This window comes from Mesocricetus auratus, unplaced genomic scaffold (genome assembly GCF_017639785.1).
Source record: "Mesocricetus auratus isolate SY011 unplaced genomic scaffold, BCM_Maur_2.0 Super-Scaffold_6730, whole genome shotgun sequence".
NCBI classification, from domain to species: domain Eukaryota; kingdom Metazoa; phylum Chordata; class Mammalia; order Rodentia; family Cricetidae; genus Mesocricetus; species Mesocricetus auratus.
The window spans coordinates 97893449-97914980 of NW_024429184.1; the positions used below are offsets into that span (position 1 = coordinate 97893449).

Here is a 21532-nt window from a genome sequence, read left to right on the forward strand (position 1 = left end):
CTATATTCTGGAACCCCTTAACTGGTTGTTGACCTAAGTCACATGAAGAATTCTCCATTCTCTCTAAATATAATATAAGTATAATTTGTCTGTCATTTCTTGATAGAGTTGTTTATCCTTACTCTGAATTTAATTTTAAAGTGAATGCATTTTGAAAACAATATTCCTCATCATCACTTTTGAAGTGACAATGTTAACTACAAATATGCAAATATTTTGGTCCCTGACTCATTTAAACTCTTAAAAAGTGCTGGCTATGACTATATCACTATAATCATTAACGAATTCTTCATCCTCTTTCTCCTCCTCCTTGTTTTGGTTTCTTGAGACAAGTTATATAGTCCTGGTGTATAGACAAACTGTGTAGTTCTGGCTGTCCTAGAACTCACTATGTAGACTAGAATGGCTTCAAACTCACAGAAATCCACCCGCCTCTGCCTTCTGGGTGCTGGGATTAAAGGAGTGTGCTACCACGGCCAACAATCATCAACTTCTTAGATACAGAAGGACTACATCTAACAAAGACAGAGGACTGTGGGGATGACAAAGCTGATAGAGTGTTAGCTGTGTAAACATGAGAAGTTGAGGTCAGAGGATTATGCACTTGTAATCCCAGCAATGGGGAAGCAGACACAAGATGATCTTGAGACCTTCTGATCAACCAGTAGCCAGTCAGGGACATTCAGGTTCAGTAAGATATCCTGTCTCCAAAGGAAAAAGAATAAGAAGATGGAGAATTGCTGTGAAGAAACACCATGACCATGACAACTCTTATAAAAGAACACATTTAAGGGGGCTTGGCTTCCAGTTCAGAGGTTTATCCATCACCACCCTGGCAGGAAGCATGGCAGCATGCAGGCAGACATGGTGCTGGAGAGGTAGCTGAGAGTTCTGCATCTAGATCTGCAGGTAGCAGGCAGAGAGGGTGACTCTGGGCCTAGTTTGAGCTTCTGAAAGCTCAAAGCCCACCCCCCAGTGACATATTTTCTCCAATGAGGCCACACTCCAACAAGACCACACCTCCTAATAGAGCCACTCCCTGTGGGCCTGTGGGGGCTATTTTCATTCAAACCACCACAGATAACAACCTCTGGCCTCTACCCACACCTGCATACATGAATGCACACACAGAGAGAATAGCATAAACAAAATCTTTTACAATATAACAACAGGAGCTAGAAATGGCTCAGGGGTTTAGGGTACTTCCTACTTTTGCAGAGAACCTCCATTTGGTGCCCAATACCCTTGTCAAGGAACTCACAATCTGCCTATAACTCCAGCCCCAGAGCATCTGACACCCTCCTCAGGCCTCCATAGTCACTCATATACAGGTGGCACACATTCACACAGGTACAGAGACACAGACACACACATAATTCAATATAAAGATAAATTTTAAAGCAAATTTAAATAATAACATAAATACGGCATATTCCTAAAGCAAAAATTAAAACCGAGATTCTCTGAGTCTCTATTAGTCAGCTGTGATAGGTTGTATTAATAGAAAAATTCCATTAAACTTAATTTTAAGTTAGATAAATACTTGAGAAAGGAGAGGGAAGTCTTGAAGGCTTTTTAGATAATTGTGGATCGTCTCTGCTATTCTATTCAAGGCCAGTAAGCAGTAATTCGTAGAGCTTATGTGCAGTGTGAAAACATCAACAAACTCTCTGAGTGTTGTGATGAGCCCACTGGCCTGTTTCCTATGTTGGGTGAATTTTTCAATGTGCATTGGGTGTCACCAGAAATATAATGGCTCCCTTTATTATAAGTTGCTCCACACTCAAGATATTTTGCCATTATTATAAAACACATTTGGCATTTTCACCTCTTTTAAATATTTAAAAATTGGCAGTATTCTTTTTTAATTCTTCCATTTTAAGCTTGGGATTTTAGCTTTAGCATGAACTAGGGTTTTTTTTTTTCCTTAAAAGGACAGGTTCTTGTTTTTCTTCTTCAAGAAAATGTCATACAAATTCACACATTTGAAGAACTGTAATTTTAATGTTAGCTCATCTTCAAGTAAAAATAGTATTCTGTGACAAAACATGGCTTACAAATAATATTGCACTGATTCATTTCTGAGACAATTGTGGTAATTAAGTCAGCAACAGTGTGTAATATACATTACTTTCCTAAGAGATCTCAGGAATCATACTCACAGCTCAGGATCTAGTATGGTAAGGTTTTATTGTCATGAATGATGCTCTTTGCCCAGTGTGGCTTTTCTTTGTTCTGCTATGCTGTGTGTCCTTGGCAATGTGGCTTTTCTTTATGCTCAGAAATAAGCATTGGTTTTTCCCCGCCACAGAAAGTGTCCACACATTGAAGAAGGCAGTGCATCTTTCAAGTAATTATTAAGAAACTTTTTAATGATGTTCCTGAAATCCCAGTGACTTCTAGGAGCCTATAGACCAAACCTTGAGAACAGTTATTATTATAGAGAATCCCCAACTTTGTTCATGAGGAACAAATTAGCATTTTATAAAAAACTGGCTGAATACTTAACTGATACCTAATATTCTAGTTACCAGAATAAGAGTGGTATCTCCTTAAAATGTGTCATTGCTTTGAGGTGTGATAGATTGCCTGTTCTATTTGGAACTTCCGTTAGATGCTTGCTAAAGCATAAGGAAATCACCATGTTAAACATTAAAAACAAAGCGAAAACTTTGTCCCTTCTTGCTTCTACAAGAGTTACCCCCAAAGTCTGTAAGCAGTTACATTTACTCCCCATATTCCCCTTAACTTCTTGTTCTACTCTTATTGTGAAGTTTTGCAATGCCTAGAGCCTGTCTAATTCACACTGTTGTTAAAATCATTTTACTTCATATCGTTTCATTATGGGACAATAAGAAATAAATGAATTCCTCTTCTGCCACCGGTAATACAGAGCTCTTCAAATTAAATATTTTCTAAACAGATATATAAAGAGTATTTTTTCAAGGATAAACTTTTAAACTCAAGTAGTGCATGAAAATTCAACAACTTAAATAATCAATTCTTTCATTTGTTTTAGGAGTCTAAGATTCCCGTGAATTCTTCTTAGCTCTACTCAGTCCTTAAGGGAGTCGTAGAAAAAGCCAAAGTGTAGTGACTCATAGTTGTTTATCTCTGACCCTTTAATAAAGATAAATGTGATCACTTTGCAGTACTGTAAAGGGAGACACACAGCAGAGAAGAAACATGAAATGCACGATTCAGAAGATGGTGATAGTGGTTTGTGGTTGTTCTGAAACCAAATCTCCTGTAGCTGGGCCTGGAACTCAATGATAAAGGGCTTGCCTGCATGCTTAAGGCCATGGATTTGATCCCCAGGACTATAAAAAAAGATAAAAATGAAAGATAAAATAATTCAGCTGGGCATGGTGGTACATGCCTTTAATCCCAACACCTGGGAGGTGGATCTCTGTGAGTTTGAGGCCAGTCAAGTCTACAAAGTAACTTCCCAGTACAACTAAAGCTACAGACAGAGAAATCCTGTCTCAAAACAAAACAAAATCATAATCCTGTTAAATTAGTTGCAAAAAAGCAACTAGTGAGGTTTAAAAGGCACTTGGAATTATAGAGCAACTTAATTTGCCAATGAAGAAATAAAAGTAATGAACAGATACAACCTATCTGTTCGCTGGACCTTGAAGGCTAAGAAGACGCTGTGATATCACTGAATATACATAGCAGGAGGAGTTGTCATGGCAACTATAAGCCATGAGTGTAGGCCCTTACGGGAGAAAGACATGCTGAAGTGACACTGTAGACTCTTCCAGTCTGCTGTGGCTTCCCACACCGTTTACCTGAAAAGAGGATGTTGGGTGTACGGTCTCTTGTATTCTTCATTTAAACAGTTTTACACTGGGGCTTCCATCAAGATACATCTGTGAATGCTTTTTAATTGTTGGACTTCAATAATGTACATCTAGATAAACGAAGTGATTTTCAGCACTGCAAGCTGGAGGTGCTAATTCATAGTGGAAAGTGCACTGATTATACCTTGTGTGTTTGCTAATTCTCTAAACTCTCTCTCTCCCGGCTCTGCTTCATTCCTTTGGCTCAGTAGAATTGATGTTATCAACCAAAAGTGTCAATGTAAGTGAGTCTTAATGGGCTGAAGGGGCCTTTAAATGAATTGAAAAAGCATTTAATCCTGTTAGACTTTGGTGTCTTAATTGTATTCACCATGAGGTTTTGTTTTGCCTTCCCTTCTTTTACCAGAAAGGGTTTAATTGCACTCCATCTGAAAGTTTATATAAGCGAGGCTGGTGTGTTTGAGAGAGCGCAGTCCTGTGGCAGGAACATCTGTGGAAGGAGCAATCTGTTTATTAAAATGGTCACCCTGCGAGTTGATTGCCTTGTTGTTTTCTCCGGTTTAGCTAAAATGGCAATGTTAATGGCATCTCCATGTACCTGATGTGGCAAACCATCACACCAGCTCTTTTAACTCGCCAGCGTCCAAAATAGTATTTAGTGAGCATTGCTAAGGGAAGATAAATTCAACTTACACTGGCACAAGTGATTTCCCTGGGATTTGTCTGGCAATTTCCCTGGAATTGTCAGTCTAGTCCTTGGTTTTCCACACCCAAGCTGCTATAATGGAGTCACATATGATGGAGCTTCAGCAGTTACGTGAGAACCTTCACCTTTCTCATCTTTCAGATCAGATAGTAGTTGCATAAAATTGCATTGTCTTCGAGAAAAATCCTCAGTGCTAATTTTAAGACCCTCGGGAAGTCTGAAGTTAATGGAGAAAAACATAGCTTTTTAATCAGTTTTAATTGTCCGCATACTTTGCTTGTTACTACAAAATAAAGCCTCGGTGAATACCTAGTTGTGTTTATATAGATGAGCCCCCATCACAGTAACAAAAAAAGCCTGTAGTCCATCAGTCCCATTCTTCGAAACTAACAGTATTGACCACATGTAGAGTGTGTGTGTGTGCGTGTGTGTGTGTGTGTGTGTCTTTAGAAATCATTCATTGTTCTCATGTCATTGTCTAAGGCCTTAAGCTATTATCTTGCCTAGATTGCTGTAGTTACTGAGTTTTATAGTCCATTGGAACTCACATTATTGCTTTTCAAGGCCTGTGCCCTTAATCACTTGGCATTATTCCAGTTTTTAAAAAATCATTATTTCCTGATTAAAGCAAATTCTCTAGTACTCTCCAATAAGCATTATTTTTGTAAATCTTCACATTGGACTCTGTGTGTACTTGAGGAAAGGAATTTTCATTCATTTATAAATACTCCGCTATTTAGACTATTACCACGGGCTGGCCTTCTCTCAAGTTTGGGAGGCTAAATGCACTTTAAACAAACATTTCTACAAATTGAGTGACGTCTGTAATGGTTTCTTTTGCTGCTCACAGATGTTGACGAATGCACATCAAATCCCTGCACTAATGGAGATTGTGTTAACACACCTGGATCCTATTACTGTAAATGTCACGCTGGATTCCAGAGGACTCCTACGAAGCAAGCATGCATTGGTAAAGCCGGGTTTCTGTGAAAGAGAGTCAGCAAGGCTGTTGAAGTTAAAGGAAACCTACTGAAATGAGACATGAACTGCTTAAGCACTGTTACATTGTGGATTTGTCTTATAACGCCCTTGGAGAATCTCCCTTGTAGCATAAGCTTATATAACCCAGGCAATTTAGTATCTGGCTTCAAAACCCTTCAGTCTGTCGCCTTTGCCAGTACAGCACAGCTTCCTTTACCCTGGTAATGTCAGCATTACCCTTCACTGCGCTGAAGATTTATAGTCATTTCAGCTACTCTTTTCTTTGAGCCCCACTCAGAGTCCAAGACCAAATCATGCCTTGTCTATATTCACAGTCTCATTGCTTCACCACCATCACCATCCAAAGCCTACCTCACTGCTGATTCTCCCCAGACTCCATTTACCAGACAGCTTCTCTTGTCTTTTCCTTTCCTGGTCATTCATGGATAGTGAGTTGCCTGAATCGCTTTCTCCTGCAGTTGTTATTGTGGTGCTCTTAGCCCAGAACCCCTGCAGCTTCTTTCACTTAGCCAACATCAGGTTCTGACTTTTAAGGTCTTTGTCTATTATACCCAAAGCAGCTTCATCAATAATTCCAGACTCCTCCTACCTGCTCCTAAGCTCACCGAAACCCCATTTCCTTCTCTCCCTTGTTTGCTCTTTACCTACTCTCTGGTCTGTGGAACTGCTTACACTTTCTATGCAAGAATTAAAACTGGTGAGAGATGAAAATTTTGCTGAGAAAGCAATGCAGTTCTGGGTATCACATGTAAAAACATAGTGCATATTTCAAATCTCATGCATTATCTTACAGTTTTTTATCTACAAGTTTACAAAGAAATACTGTTTGTCTCTCTTTAATCTTCTCAGATATTGATGAGTGCATCCAGAATGGGGTTCTTTGTAAAAATGGCCGGTGTGTGAACACAGATGGAAGTTTCCAGTGCATTTGTAATGCTGGCTTTGAATTAACCACAGATGGAAAAAACTGTGTCGGTATGGAATTTTTTTTCTCCCTTTGGAAACGAATTTTAGAGGATATACATTTTTATTTAGAGTCATATATATGATTTCCACAAAGGTTCCCACATCTCATGTGTGAAAGGAAGCTGGTCACATGAGGTAGGCAAATAAAAGATGAATGCATTAACGTCACTACAGAAGTAAACTGATAGAATTAATTAGTAATGGTACGGCTCATGATTTATGATTCCTCACATTTTTCCTTTGCAGTACATGTTTAAGTCTAAGGAGCACTTATTCTTCAGCAATATACTGTGCTTGAGATACCAGAGTCATAATGCTGACAGGATAGAGAAGAAGCAGCCTCTTGAATTTGGGAGAATATGGCAATGTTGATATCTGTAGTCACTGATTGGCATGCTTAGCTGAGCAATAGATGCCACATAGATGTGAGACTTATGCATTCACTAAGGAAAGCTCAGCTCATTTCATCTGCAATCGGGCTTACCATACTTTAATTCCATTGTAACCCCAACACCCACTGCAACCTTGTCATCTTTTTGGGGAAACAAAGCACCACTGCTGTGTTTACATGGTTTTAAAAGCAATTAAGCATAAGGTGCATTCCTTGCCTTTTCATTCACCACATGGCAGCTTCCTCTCAGTCTTCACACTGTTGAGTGTGCACTAGGCATTCTTGGTTTGAAAAGTGCAATGAACAAATGTTCAGCCCTGAAAACACATCCACAAAAGCAGCATTATACAGATTTGGTAGGTTGTGTTTATGTGTTTAGGAATATCAACAATTAGTGGGAAAAGAGGTCATGAATCTGAAAACAGAAAAGGAGGGTATATAAGGAAGGTTTAAAGAAAGGAAAGGGATGGGAGAAATGATGCAATTATATCATAATCTCAAAGTAAAAGCTAAATTATCTTAAAAAGTGAAAGAATAGTACCCACAAATACAGGATTCATATATGAGGTAGATTTGACTGGAGATCATGGAAGGAGAGAGACTTGGTTCTTTTGATGTCAGGGTCAAAGTCATTCTGTCTTCTGCCACAGACCATGATGAATGCACAACTACCAACATGTGCTTGAATGGGATGTGTATCAACGAAGATGGCAGCTTCAAGTGCATATGCAAGCCAGGGTTTGTTCTAGCTCCAAGTGGCCGTTACTGCACAGGTATGTCCTGCTTTGAGATAAGAAAGTCACCATGACTGGAACCATCCCTTTCTTATCTGTGGATCATGCAAGAGTAATTCCATTTTCCTGACTTCAATTTCATGGTGTTCCTATCTCTTGCCAGTTCAGCAAGGCAGATGTCTAAAACTTCTTAGGGAAAAAAAAAGACACTGAGAACTGGGAAACAATAATGTCTTTGCAGAGTAACAAAGGTATAGGAAAAAATAAGGGAATGGCAGATTGATCTTAGCAGGTCTGAAGGAAACAATACAGAAACAGCTTTTTCCTTCTTGTTGGCTAAATGAACAAGAGTAGGAAAAAAACTTGCCCTTGCAAAAGTGTCATTTTTCCCACTCTTTTTTTTTGTCTGTATGCATTGTTTGCTCTTTTAAACCAACTCTGTGTATCATATTTTTTAATTTGTTTTCTCCCTTACTATTAAGATTAAAGTAATTTTATATTCCAGACAGTTTTTTATTTATTTTTGTTTCAATTAGAAACAAGTCTGCTTCATATGTCAATCCCAGCTCCCTCTCCTTCCCCTCCTCCCGCGACCCCCACTAACTCTCCCAATACCCTGCTCCATCCCCCCTCTGCTCCCCAGGGAGGTTGATGCCCTCCATGGGGGATTCCCAAAGTCTGTCATATCATCCCAAGCAGGGCCTAGGCCCTTCCCCTTGTGTCCAGGCCATGTGGAATGGGCTCCCAAAGTCCATTCATATGAGAGGGATAAATACTGATCTACTACCCAAGGCCCCATAGATTGCCAAAGCCTCCTTACTGACACTTATGTTTAGGAGGTCTGGATCAGTCCCACGCTGGCCTCTTGGCCATCAGTCTGAAGTCAATGAACTCCCTCTTGTTCAGGTCAGCTGTTTCTGTGGGTTTCTTGATCCATTTGCTCATAACTCCTCCCTCTCTGCAACTGGGTTCCAGGAGTTCAGTTACATGTTTAGCTGTGGGTGTCTGCCTCTGCTTCCACCAGCCACTGGATAAAGGCTCTAGGATGGCATATAAGGTGGTCATCAATCTCATTATCAGGGAAGGGCATTTAAGGTAACCTCTCCACTATTGCTTAGATTGCCAGTTGATGTCATCTTTGTAGATCTCTGGAAATCTCCCTAGTGCCAGATCTCTCCTCAAACCTATAATGGCTCCCTCTATTATGGTATCTCTCTTTTTTATTTAAATTAGAAACAATCTTGTTTTACATGTCAATCCCAGTTCTCTCTCCTGCCCCTCTCCCTCCATCCCCCACCAACACCCTATCCCATCCCCTTTCTGCTCCCTAGGGAGGGTGAGACCTTCCATGGGGATCTTCAAAGTCTGTCCTATCATTTGGAGCAGGGCCTAGACCCTCCCCAGTGTGTCTAGGCTGAGAGAGTATCTCTCTGTGTGGAATGGGCTCCCAAAGTCCAATCATACACTTTTATATATTCCCAGGCCTGGATTTTCTAAAGTCACTCCTTATCACATCTTAGCACTGATCTACAGGCCATTTGGAAACACATCGTGATCCTATAATCTTAATTTAATCAATTGAAGACATAAGATTATGCCTTCTTTATGTTTTCTTTAGCGATTTTGTTTACACAGCCATTCTGGTGACTGAGTCCTAGTGATAATTTTAATAATCAAGATAGAGGCCTCCTGGAAATATATGACACTGGATGGTGTTCATGCTCACAAGCAGAACATGGAACTTGTTTTTTTTTTTTTTTTGGTTTCATCTTGGATGTAAGCTTTTACTTTTTATTTCAGTTTCTTTCCTTAGAGGAAATCAACTCAACAAATCCTTTCTGCCTTCAGTTTCACCAATTCACCTGAATAAAGCAAGATTTCGTTACCAATTCCTATGATTTCATTGAAATTCCAGGACAGGAGGGATACAAAGTTTATGCATAACAAATAGCTTTTTATTGTGAAAAAATGGGGAGGGATACAAGATGAAGTGGGAAATCTGTAGGTTTGGTTTTATATCTCAAGGTCAGTAGACAGATTTAAGATGGGACAGGTAACAGGCATTTCTGTATCATACAGCATTGCATGACAGTCTGGAACTTCATCTCAGGATTTCTTAGGAAAGTTAAAGGCATATATAAAGATGACTTTGGCTTTGCCTGTGCATCCCTTCTGGAAATTATCTTTCATTAATTTCCTCATTTAAAACGTTAGACTCCAGATGTCATGAAATGGCCATAACTTACAGTTCCGTGTCTAAGGTGTGTTTCTGCGGTTGAGAAAACCACTTAATGTTGAGCAGAATTTGATAAATGCAAGTGGACTGAAGATAACAAGGAATATCTCCGCTTATTTTGTTAGTATGAAATGTTGAGGTTAATGTCAAAACAGAATATTTCTGTATGGAAATATTGCAAATATTAATCATAGATTTGTAGATGTTTAATTTGAATTCGATATTAGTAGTAGCAAACAAGGCTATCAAATAAATAATAGATGTTATGAGACTCTGTTTTTCTCAATGAATACAACAGATTTTACTCAACTTTCTACAAAATGTGCTTGAGAGAACCCTATTTTTATAGAAGGTCAGTTGCCATTGTTATATGTTCTTCTGCAAGTTACTCAGTTGAAAGGCTGGTAGGATATACCAGTTCAGCAAACAAAGTCTACTGCTCAGTAATGGACTAGCTTCTGTCCCCCTGGGCAGATGTTGACGAATGTCAGACCCCAGGCATCTGCATGAACGGGCACTGCATCAACAACGAGGGATCCTTCCGCTGTGACTGTCCCCCTGGCCTGGCTGTGGGGGTAGATGGACGTGTATGTGTTGGTAAGTGAGCATTCTGAAATGGCCTGATGGCCCCAGGTGATCTCTGAAAATTTAAAATAGGATGTATCTACCACAAACAGAATGCATGATGAAACACAGGTAGGGCTTAAATATACATACACCAAATGAAAGAGGTCTGTCACAAAAAGACCATTTTTGTGTATGATGTCATTTATAGGAAATTTCCAGAATAGGCAAATCTTCATTCATTCAATGTGATTGCTTAGGGCAGAAAGGAGAAGAAAATGATAACTAAAGGACATGGAAATATTCTTAAAAAACAATTTTGAGTGTAAATGATCTTTAAATGTAGAGTTTCAATGGGTAAATCCTATAGCTTGTATATTATATCTTAATAAAACCGTTACAAAAATCAGACCACCACAGTCTCCTTTCAAAGCTTCTGATGATATACAAAGAAACATAGTTCTGAATTCTATGGGAAATTGTGTTATTAATAACAGATATAAAATTGGGGGTTATAGTTACATTCATGTAAACTCTTTTATACAAACAAAGCTTGAGTCACAAGTGACTTGTGCCATAGAGGTGCACTGATAGCTAAAGCTTAAACTTTTAGGATTATTCCTCACCACCACCAACTACCGAAGGGAAAATGGGAGACTGAATATACATTTTACTTTGAGCCATTCTGAATTCTTTTTGGAAATATTTGCTGAGTGGATGCCATGAAAATGAATCAAAATGATTATGCAATGGTCTTTGAAAAGACACAAAGTACTTTTGAGATGCTGTGGGCTCTTGAGACCTCAGCCATGATGCTGACACCGAGAGGAACGAAGTTAGGAAAATGCATTAATTAGGTTTCCCCTTCCAAGTGCTTTTGTGAAACTTGAAGGATGAGTTGGCCATTTTGTACCCCCTGATTCTCAGTTTAGACAGGAAAACAGCAAGCCTGGTTTGAAAATGTAGTTCTGAGAGGAAGGAAATTCTTAGCCATAGTTGTTAATTTTTTACTTAGAACTCTTGGATCCCAGGAGGGGTGAGGAGGGACGAGGAGGGGTCGGCAGAGGGAAGTCATCTGTTTTCAGATTCATCCTCTGTCCAGGCTGCACTCCAGCCTGCAGGTCGTCAGCACTTTGTCCAGGGGAATTTCAAATAGAGCAGGCAGAAGAATGTAGCTCCTTCCTGTGAGGAAGAGCTGAAATATTTTCAGTTGCCTTCAAATGCTTGGTTGCTTTTTGCCTACACCTACATGGTTCCATTGAAACCTAAAGGGAGCGTAAAGCTGATTTAGGAAGGAGAAATTATTTTTATCTCAAGCAGCCAGCCTATGTATATTTATCATGAAATCGATGTTCAAGGCCAAGGCTTCATTCCTCTATCCATGTGCAGGGAACACATCAGAAATCACTGGAATGCTTTTGTGAGCTTTCCATCATTAGAGTGGCTTCAGCTTTTTGAAATGGGAGGACATTGTCTGGGTGGAAAATTACATACTGTGGTGGAATTCTTCAGTCCACCCAGTAAACAATGGGAGTCATTCCTTCTTGTGTTTGGAAGAAATCAGTCCTATGAGTTATTTGAATTGGCTCTTTAACTTAGATTTCTTATTATATCTTTCTTTCTGTAAGAACTGAGGTTTTTTAACTTCCATTAAGTTAAGTTATGGTTTTAATTAGTATATTGATGAACCCTGACTCACAAGCAGAGTGTAAACAAGAGGCAAAACTTATGTTTCCATACCATCCCCATCCTTTTAAATTTCATTTTTTAGTTTTTTTCAGTAGGCAAAGTAGATCCCACAATGAAGGAAGAAAACTCAGTCTTCTTTTAGGTAACAATAAAATCCTATGAAATTTATTTATTGAGAATAATCTGAATTTAGAAATTAGAATGTTCACTAGCATATAATAATTAATATTCCAAGCTGAGTTTTAAATAACAAATTCCATTCCAAGCTCAGCTCTGCAATGGGGAAGGGTTTTGGAGTTTAGGGGAAAAGGCTGGACTGTGGAAGCAGGAATTCTTTGTGTTACTGGAACTGCCCTAGGATGGCTTCAAGATTTCCTGGCTTTGCGTGTGTGGTGGTGGCACACACCTTTAATCCCAGCACTTGGGAGGCAGAGGAAGGAGGATCTCTGTGCATTCGAGACCAGCCTGGTCTACAAGAGCTAGTTCCAGGACAGCCTCCAAAGCCACAGAGAAACCCTGCCTCAAAAAACAAACAAAGATTTCCCAGCTTTGCAAATATTTAAAGCCATCTTCTTCCAGTGTGGCTGCTACATGGGGCCCTCTCTTCATGTGGTCCAGCCCATAGACATATTATCCTCTGCCCTGCCTACTGTGACCCAAGGATAGCATTCTCCTGCCATTTGCTCCTCACAGTGGGCATCACAGCCCTGGACTTGCCTATTAAACCTTCCAGGCAGGACTGAATAAAAGCCCTTCCAGAGATCCCATGGTACTCTTTTGGTCTTGATGAGATTTAAGGAAAAAGAACCTTAATTTATAACCCAGGTTATGCACAAAAAACTCTTTTAAAAACTATTTTCTTAAGTGTTAGATAGCTGGATGATGTTGATGATATACGTACAGATAGATAAATAGATGATGTTGATGAGATGATAGAGTATTGATAGATAAATAGGAAGATGATACATAGGTAGGTAGATAGATGGTTGATGATAAATGATAGATACATATGTCATTAATTTTTTATATCTTTTTCAGAATTTGCCTTGCTATTAGAGAACTTTCAGTTAAATTTTCTTTTTCAGCAGGCCTTTTTAAACACTAGCTTTAGAACATTTCATCAAGTTTCCAGACACCAGCATTTTTGTTTCTTCAAAGTTACGTTCTTTTCTTTACCAGCTCTGTTATTTACCAGGTGTGTGGTTTTGGATGATACAGTCCCTCTGGCCCTTTCCACATTAGCTCTGTTTATTAAATAAAGAACGAACAATCCTACTAGAATCTAAGAAAGCATTGTTAGATACTCTAAGAAACAGATACAGTTATTTCCAACAAGTTGTGAACAATATTATATACATTCAGTGGGGGCCATCTCTGATGAAATTACCATGCTCTACTGCTGAGTTATGCTAGTTTTCTGACTTTTAAGGTGTTCTGAATTTTTAAATAGTCCATTATTTATTGCCTCATAAAACTATAACATATTTCATAAGGCTCAGGAGTGAGGGAATGAAGCAAAACAGGATGTTTAGGGCCGTGGATGGGCATAATGGCAAGAGGAGGTACCTAGGAAGTCACTCTGAACTCCAGCGTGGGCCTTGGAGAGCTTGTTACTTTGACCTATTTACATATCCTTCCTCAACACTGGAGTTCGTGACTTGACTGTTTCATGAGATCATGTCTGCATAACCACTCAATATAGTGTCAGAGACAAGAGTGCTCATTATGCTCATTTTGTTTGTTTTGAAACAGGGTCTATCTATGTAACTGGCCTAGAACTTACTCTGTAGACCAGGCTAGCCTCCAACTCACGAAGATCTGCCTGTCTCTGCCTCCTGAGTGCTGGGATTAAAGGTGTGCATCATCATTCTCAGCTCATTTTTTTTTCTCACGACTATTAAATGAGCATCAGAGATAAAAAATCATGGTCACCAACAGCATCCTGAGGGTTGCAAAGAAAGATGTTCTAATTTAAGCGGTCAAAGCAAGCAATCTCCTAGGAAACACTCAGTCACTTCAAGACAGCTTATTTTCACTGCTCCTTAGAACTTGTCCAATAGAAACAAGAGTTAAATGCCAGGCTGCGACTAAGGACAACTCCGAGATTAAAGCTCAGAGTGCTGTTCTTGATTGTCGTTATATCCTTAGCCAACGAAAGGCCTGTAAGACTAGGTGGGATGCTGCATACCTGTGTGGCACAGGGTAGGGCTGGAGACCTACCCTGTTGATATGTTCTCAGTTTTCCCCTTACTCCACAAGCATTTGTTCCTTCCCCAACTTTGGAGATGCTAAAGATGCAAAAGAAGAAGAAATATCAGGTATTCTCTGGAAGCTCCTGGTGTGGTAGCCTCTTAGGTTAAAGAAGCCTTCCATTTTACAGTCTCTGTCTCTTTTGCCGTCCGCTCATTTCCACTAGATACGCACATGCGCAGTACCTGCTATGGTGGAATCAAGAAGGGAGTGTGTGTGCGCCCATTCCCTGGAGCAGTCACCAAGTCTGAATGCTGCTGCGCTAACCCGGACTACGGCTTTGGAGAGCCCTGCCAGCCTTGCCCTGCTAAAAATTCAGGTATTCACTTGTAGGAAGAAGCTAGAGGGTCAACAACAGAATTTGCGCAAAGATTATATCTGCTCTGAGGTGATTTTTTGTCCTTATTCTGAATCAAAAAAGAAAAAGTAAGTTTGCATTGGTGTGTGAGATGTATGTAGTTGGGAGGGAGTTTCAAAATGTGTGCATGCTTTTGCTGAGCCCACAAATGATCACAGTGAACAGCAACTATTTGCTCATACAGATTTTATATTGGAATGTTATCCTCAGTTCCCTGGATCTGTGTTGTTATTGAGAATATAAAACACCTCGACATATACTCCCCATTTTTAAATTTATAAAGACAAGACAATATGGTTGACTCTTCTTCATTCAGACTTTCAGTAGCCTGTGTGGAATATAAATAAGTACAGTGGGGTTCAAAAGTAAACAAACGCCCTGCTTTTTCTTCAGGTTGAAGATACTTCAGCTCACAGGCAGCCAACACAAATTACAATGTAGTATTACCTGCACCCAAAAGGGTCAGGAACAGAGAGTAGGGAAGGTGTTGCTTGGGGCGTTGGGGAGCGTGCAGCAGAGAGGGGGCACACTGGGTTAGTTCTCTTTCCATATGGAAGAAAACAAAAGCTGATGGGTTTTGAGTTCTGTTGAAAGTCTCAAGTGGGGTTGTTCAAACCTTTGAAAACAATACTTGATGCATCTCGAATTACGATGGTTTCTTTTTTAAAAAAAAGAGGACATAAAGTATCCTAAAGTACATATCAGGTAGCAAAACAGAGGTTTAAACTGAAAGAAAGCATTTCAGGTATTCCCTTACTCTCCAAGGAGCAAACATTAATCAGTAAGGAAAGTGGAAACGCTCTGTAGAAAAAAATTTAGTACACACGGGTATTTGCAAAGGAGAATACACATGCATGGTAGCTTTCCACGTGAAAAGATGTCTGCTGCAAAAAGAAAATGAAGTGACAATTTTATTTGTCAGATTGGGGAAGCCATAGGCAATTCATTTTTTCCTGTGATGGGAAGATATGCTAAATCAGATACTCTAAAACAGATACTCCATGGCAGATGGGTGAGTTCTTTGGGGCAGGGAAGGGATGTTAGCCTCAAAAGAAGCACGCACTTGCAGAAGTTTTACTTCCAAAACAGTAATCATTCAAGTAGCATAACTGAAGTTGTCATTACTCATCTAAGTTTTACAAGTTGGAAAGACCTAACTACATTAGTAAGAGGCTGATGAAGAAATATAGTCCCTCCATATACCTGAGAATAAAATATTGATACTCTAATAAATGGGGCATTGACATGACATGCTATTGAGACCCAAGCCTGCTCTCCACTCATCTCAATGGCTTTGGGCAAATTACTGTGTTATTCTTTGTCAGAGCAAAAACAAAAAAACAAAAAAAAAACCAAAATTGATTTCTAGCTGGTGGTATGGACAATTAGATTAATTATTGAATGTAAAATAGAGAATACCTGGTATTTGGTAAATATTATGACATGCGTTTTGACTCTTGTCTTGTTATCATGGAGAAAAAAGACAATGTGATGACTTGTCTTAAAGTTGCATGTGAATAATATTCAAACAGTGATCAATATATTGAGATCATCCCGAACCATAGTTACAAGTAATTCTACTTCTTATACTTTTCTATGATTTTTAGAGTTCTTGAAATAATTATGTTTTAGAAAACAATGAGTTTTGTAGTATTAAAATGAATTTACATAAATTTTTAATGTTAATGACTGAGTGTGGGAGTAAGCTTATTTGACTTTTCTATTTTCATTTTTATGTTAATGACTGAGTGTGGAGTGGGTGTGGCTTCACATTTTCTTTTTCTTTTTTCTTTTTTTTTTTTTTTTGTCACACAGCTGAGTTCCATGGACTTTGCAGCAGTGGAGTAGGCATCACTGTGGATGGAAGAGGTAATTCTGCTCAACTCTCAGGCTCATGGCTGTAAATACAAATTATATAGTTTCCAGGCTATCACATTTGCTGTGTGTAATGTTGTTTACTCTTTACTCTTGTGGCTTTTTGAGGGGCTCACCTCCCAGCTCCCAAGTAATTCTTAGCTATGAATGCCCCACTTTAGATTGGCTTGTTGTTAGCTAGCCTGCCTGCCTTCCTTCCTTCCTTCCTTCCTTCCTTCCTTCCTTTCATTTGTCTAGTTGGTTTAATCATCCAACAGTTAATATAAAAATGTTAAGAAGTATTTTAATAGGTTAAAAAAAAGATCAAAAAGTAAAACCAATTGTGAGCAGTTAGAATTCTTCAAACTTCAGGAAGTACAAATTGTTTATATTTTAAAATTCAAGAATAATTGCTAGAAAACAGGACAATTCACTCAACGTGTACTTGTCAAATTTATTTTGGCACACCTAATAAAGTGGGTAAAATATTCTGAATTTTTTTAATATTTAAATCAGAAACAAGCTTGTTTTACATGTCAATCCCTGTTCCCTTTTCCTCCCCTCCTCTTCTGCTCCCCACTGACCCTGATCCCATCCCCTTTCTGATCCCCAGGGAGAGTGAGGCCTTCCGTGGGGGAATCTCCAAATGATATGACAGACCTTGTAGTCAGCTTTCCTTATCTTATATTATCCCATCTACCTTTTGCCTCTGGGCTTTTCCTGATCTCTTCTATAATCTTACTCTTGCTCCATGGATTGCTGGGTGGCTGGGTGGCTGGTGGCTGGGTGGCTGGGTGGCTGGTGTCTGGGTGTCTGGGTAGCTGGGTGTCTCGGTGTCTCGGTGGCTGGGTGGCTGGGTGTCTCGGTGGCTGGGTGTCTGAGTGGCTGGGTGGCTGGGTGGCTGGGTGTCTGGTGTCTGGGTGTCTCAGTGGCTGGGTGGCTGGGTGTCTGGGTGTCTGGGTGGCTGGGTGGCTGGGTGGCTGGGTAGCTGGGTGGCTGGGTGGGGCCCCTGACATCCTCCTCTCCTTGTTCCCTTGATGCTCCCCCTCCTCCTTGGTTCTCCTATTTATCCTCCCTGCCTGCCAGGCCTGCCTGTCCTTGCTCCTGCCTCACTGTTATTCAGCTCTTTATTCGGACCACCGGGTGTTTTAGACAGACAAAGAGTCACAGCTTCACAGAGTTAAACAAATGCAGCCTAAACAAAAGAAACACATCTGAAAATAATATTATATTAATAATAACATAAATATGGTTACATTTAATGTGGAAATGCTCAAATGGAGACTGATAGGGTGAACCGTCTAACAGAGAAATAGTTGTTAAGATGACATTAAGTGGAATTTCACGTGACTGTGTTTCATTATAGATAAATATTTATCTGTTAAAAGTGCTTCACTGAGAATTTTATTAATGATCCATATCCATGATTTCTTATGTAAAATACTACACCAAATAATTAACAGCTAGAAAAGTATCTTTAAAGGATATTTGATATGGATAAGGTCTGGGATATACTGTCCCAAATTAACTAAGATTGTTGATACTTAAAAACCACCAAAATGTTTCTGTCTAACTGAAGAAGTAAAATTCATTCAAGTTTTCTTATTTCAAACTTGATGTTATATTTTTAACAAAGCTCTGATACAGAAGCAAGTGCATCTGTGTTTACAAGTGTTAACGGTTTGTGACCATGTTTGAGAAGACTGTAAATCTTCAGGCAGGGTTGTTATATTTTAAGTGAATATCTGAAACCAGAGAAAGAGGTAGAATTTTACTGGGATATTTTCCCAGATATAAAGTGAAAAATTAGGTAGATAAGCAGACAGCTTCTAAGGCGGTCTTTCTGATTCCTTTTTTTCTTTTTGAAGAGAGTGTCATGGAGCCCAGGCTGGCCTTTAATTTCTGATTAGCCTTCCCTGTCCCAGGTGCTGGCATAATAGGGTTGTTCAGGCTGGCTGATCCTTCCCAGTTCCTATGAACGATCATCATCAGAATTTGTTCACAATAAGCAAAATAGGATTTTTGCACCACGGTATTTTGTTGTTGTTTTGTCTTGTTGACTCCCTGTGAATAGCCTCCCACCAGAGCCCACTGCCCTCTGGGAATTGCATGTTTGTTTCACTGGAGTTCAAGTGTCATTGTCGCGGCTCAGGACAGCAGTAGTCATGACTGTGGCTTGTTGTAAATCATTGGGTTGTCAAGTACCCATATTCTAGTGTCTTCTGCATTCTTTCCTACTCATTAACAATGGGAAGCACTACGTATACTATTACTGAAGTAATTGCTAAATATGAGAACAAAGCAAGAGCATCCTGTGCCTGTAAAATCATACAGGCCTTCCTAATAAATCTGAATGTTTTAATTAGATGGCTATAATACCTATTCAATTGAGTTTTTCTTTGGATTTTGAGGCAACAACCTATACATTTTCTTTATTAATTTTGTCAAAAATATAGACGTACTACATGACTTGATTATTTGGGTGCTGCCAGCCCCTTTCATTTTCCCCTTGACTTGCCAATGAAGTTTCTTGTCTCCTTCAGTTTTATTTTCTTATCTTATTTCCTCCTTCTTTCTAAAAGGCAAACTGCAGGTTTTCAAAGTTAGATACTTCACATGTCAAAAAATCCTTATTAGATCAGTTGTCAACAAACAGGTGTCTGTGAGTGTTAAACATGCTACATTCCATTCAGATATCAACGAGTGTGCTTTGGACCCTGACATATGCGCCAATGGGATCTGTGAAAACTTGAGGGGTAGCTACCGCTGTAACTGCAATAGTGGCTATGAACCAGATGCTTCTGGAAGAAACTGCATTGGTAAGTTATTGGTGGTGCATGTACAAGAGCTACTCATATTGTTTAATTCCATGGCTAAGAGAAGAAACGACAGTTAATGATGAAAACTAGAAATCTCTTAGCTTCTCTTACTGCCTTTGATCGTACATTGATGCAAAGGGATTTGAAATGAGTTCCACAACACAGTATCCAATTTGTTGGGGATACTTGTCTACTTAAGATAATCTTTTTCCCCCCAATGAGTGAATAATAGTGAATTATTCACCTACTGATTCTCTGTAGTTATCTTAATCATAAATGTTTTCAGTGAGGTGTGGATTTCAAAAGCTAACGCACTTGATAATGAGAAGTTGGGAAAATGCAGTGTTCCGGGTTGGAGGAACCTTAACTTTATCAAGAAACCACTAGTTGCTATGGCGTGCCCAAATAGGATAGCTGAGATTAGGCTATACTTTTTTAACTTATAAAAGAATGTGAAAAAAACTCATTTGTAATTTACATCCAACAGAAGTAAAGGGAGGAAGATAAGGAGTTTACATGTTTAAGAGACTGGACAGAATCAAAACTGTCCTACAAAACGGTTGAGTCCACTTTCATAAGATGAGCATTGTTGAAGCTATACATAATACTTAAAATTTTCCTTCATGCCTTTTGTAACCCAAAAATTGATGATTATGAGTAAAGAAACTTAATAGTCTGTGTTTCTGCTGATGGTTTTATTATTGAATATACCCATTTGATCTTGAGTTTAAGATATGTACAGATGGACTGAAATTACTTTCTTATTACTATATACTTCAATAGACTTAAATGCACATACAGGAAACAGTATCAGCCAAAGATTATCAAACAGTTCTAAAAGCAGACAGATAGGCCAGGAGTTTGGGACCAATGCTAGGAGCTTGCCTAGAACTCTAGTAGCCCTGGATTCAAGCCTCAGCACCCCATAAACCAAAGGTGGTGGCACATGCCTATAATCCCAGAATTTGGGAGTCAGAAGGATCAGGTATTCAAGCCCAATGGCTGTCATAGTCCCAGGCAAGCCAGGCTGGAAATCTTGTCTCAATAAATAAGGATGAACCAAACCTTTTATTCAGCAGAAGGAGACCTTTCCAAATGGGCATGTGGGTGGGACCTTTTTAAAAACAAAGAAAATTCTGTGAGCATTCCCACTCAGAACTCAGGTGACATAGCTGTCACACTTTACATATATGTGATGTTTGTTAAAATTTACAGATAAAGGGATTGGAGAGATGTCGAATCAGTTAGGAGCACTGACTGTTCTCCCAGAGGACCAGGGTTCATTTCCCAGTACCCACATGGTGGTTCATAACTATCTGTGACCCAGGTTTTCAGGAAGCATGATTCCCTCTGTTGCTGTTCACAGACATTGTACACATGCAGTGCATGAACAGGCAGGCAGGCAATGCACACACTCACACTCATAAAATAAAAACATACCCTGCCAAGTGTTTGACTCATCATTTCCTCACCCATTTCTGGTGGACTTGAACTGTGTCCCTCAGTAAACACATCAAAGTCCTCAACCTCAGGAACACAGGATGTGACCTTATTTGGGATTAGGTTTTTGTTTTTTTAAACATGTGTCTATTTTTTTGAGAATTTCATATGTGAATGCAAAGTATTTTCATCATACATCTCCTGCCCCTCCCCCAGCTCCTTCTACACCCACCCCTCCATCTTCTACTCTCCCATCCCTCCAACTTCATCCCTTATTTAAAAAAGAAATAACTAGTTGAATCCAACTTGTGCTGTACATATATGCATCGGTTTTATGACCATCCACTGAAGCATGGTCAAGCTACGAGGGGCCACACCTTTGAAGAAGAGTGACTGTACATATTAAAAGTCTGAATCAGAGCAAAACATAGCATCCGGAGTGGGGGAAAACGCAAATGAAACAGAAAGATAATATTACCTATGGCAATGATATGTAAAATCATTTTCTGATCCTGCTTTCAGCATTGCCAGGGTGACACTGTATCGTTTGACAAAGGGCAACTGTTTGCAAGAGGAGAAATGTAACTTTCAGCAAAAGGAACTCTTTATCCCCAAGGATAGTTATTTCTTCCTCTTGGTAACTATACTTGCTGATAAGAAGTCAGTGCCTGTAACGTCAGCCCACAGTGAGTGAATTTGATGCCAGCCTGAATTACA

At 39.4% G+C, this 21532-nt stretch overlaps 1 protein-coding gene across 1 annotated transcript in view; it reads left to right on the forward strand.

Moving 5' to 3' along the window:
* Fbn2 (fibrillin 2) overlaps positions 1–21532 on the forward strand; it is a 186384-nt gene that overhangs the window by 81457 nt on the left and 83395 nt on the right. Inside the window, exons 12-18 of the mRNA XM_005069091.4 lie at positions 5363–5482; positions 6364–6489; positions 7522–7644; positions 10316–10438; positions 14511–14663; positions 16518–16571; positions 19250–19375. Of these exons, the coding sequence (XP_005069148.1) occupies positions 5363–5482; positions 6364–6489; positions 7522–7644; positions 10316–10438; positions 14511–14663; positions 16518–16571; positions 19250–19375 (825 nt within the window). The remainder of the gene's footprint in view (positions 1–5362; positions 5483–6363; positions 6490–7521; positions 7645–10315; positions 10439–14510; positions 14664–16517; positions 16572–19249; positions 19376–21532) is intronic.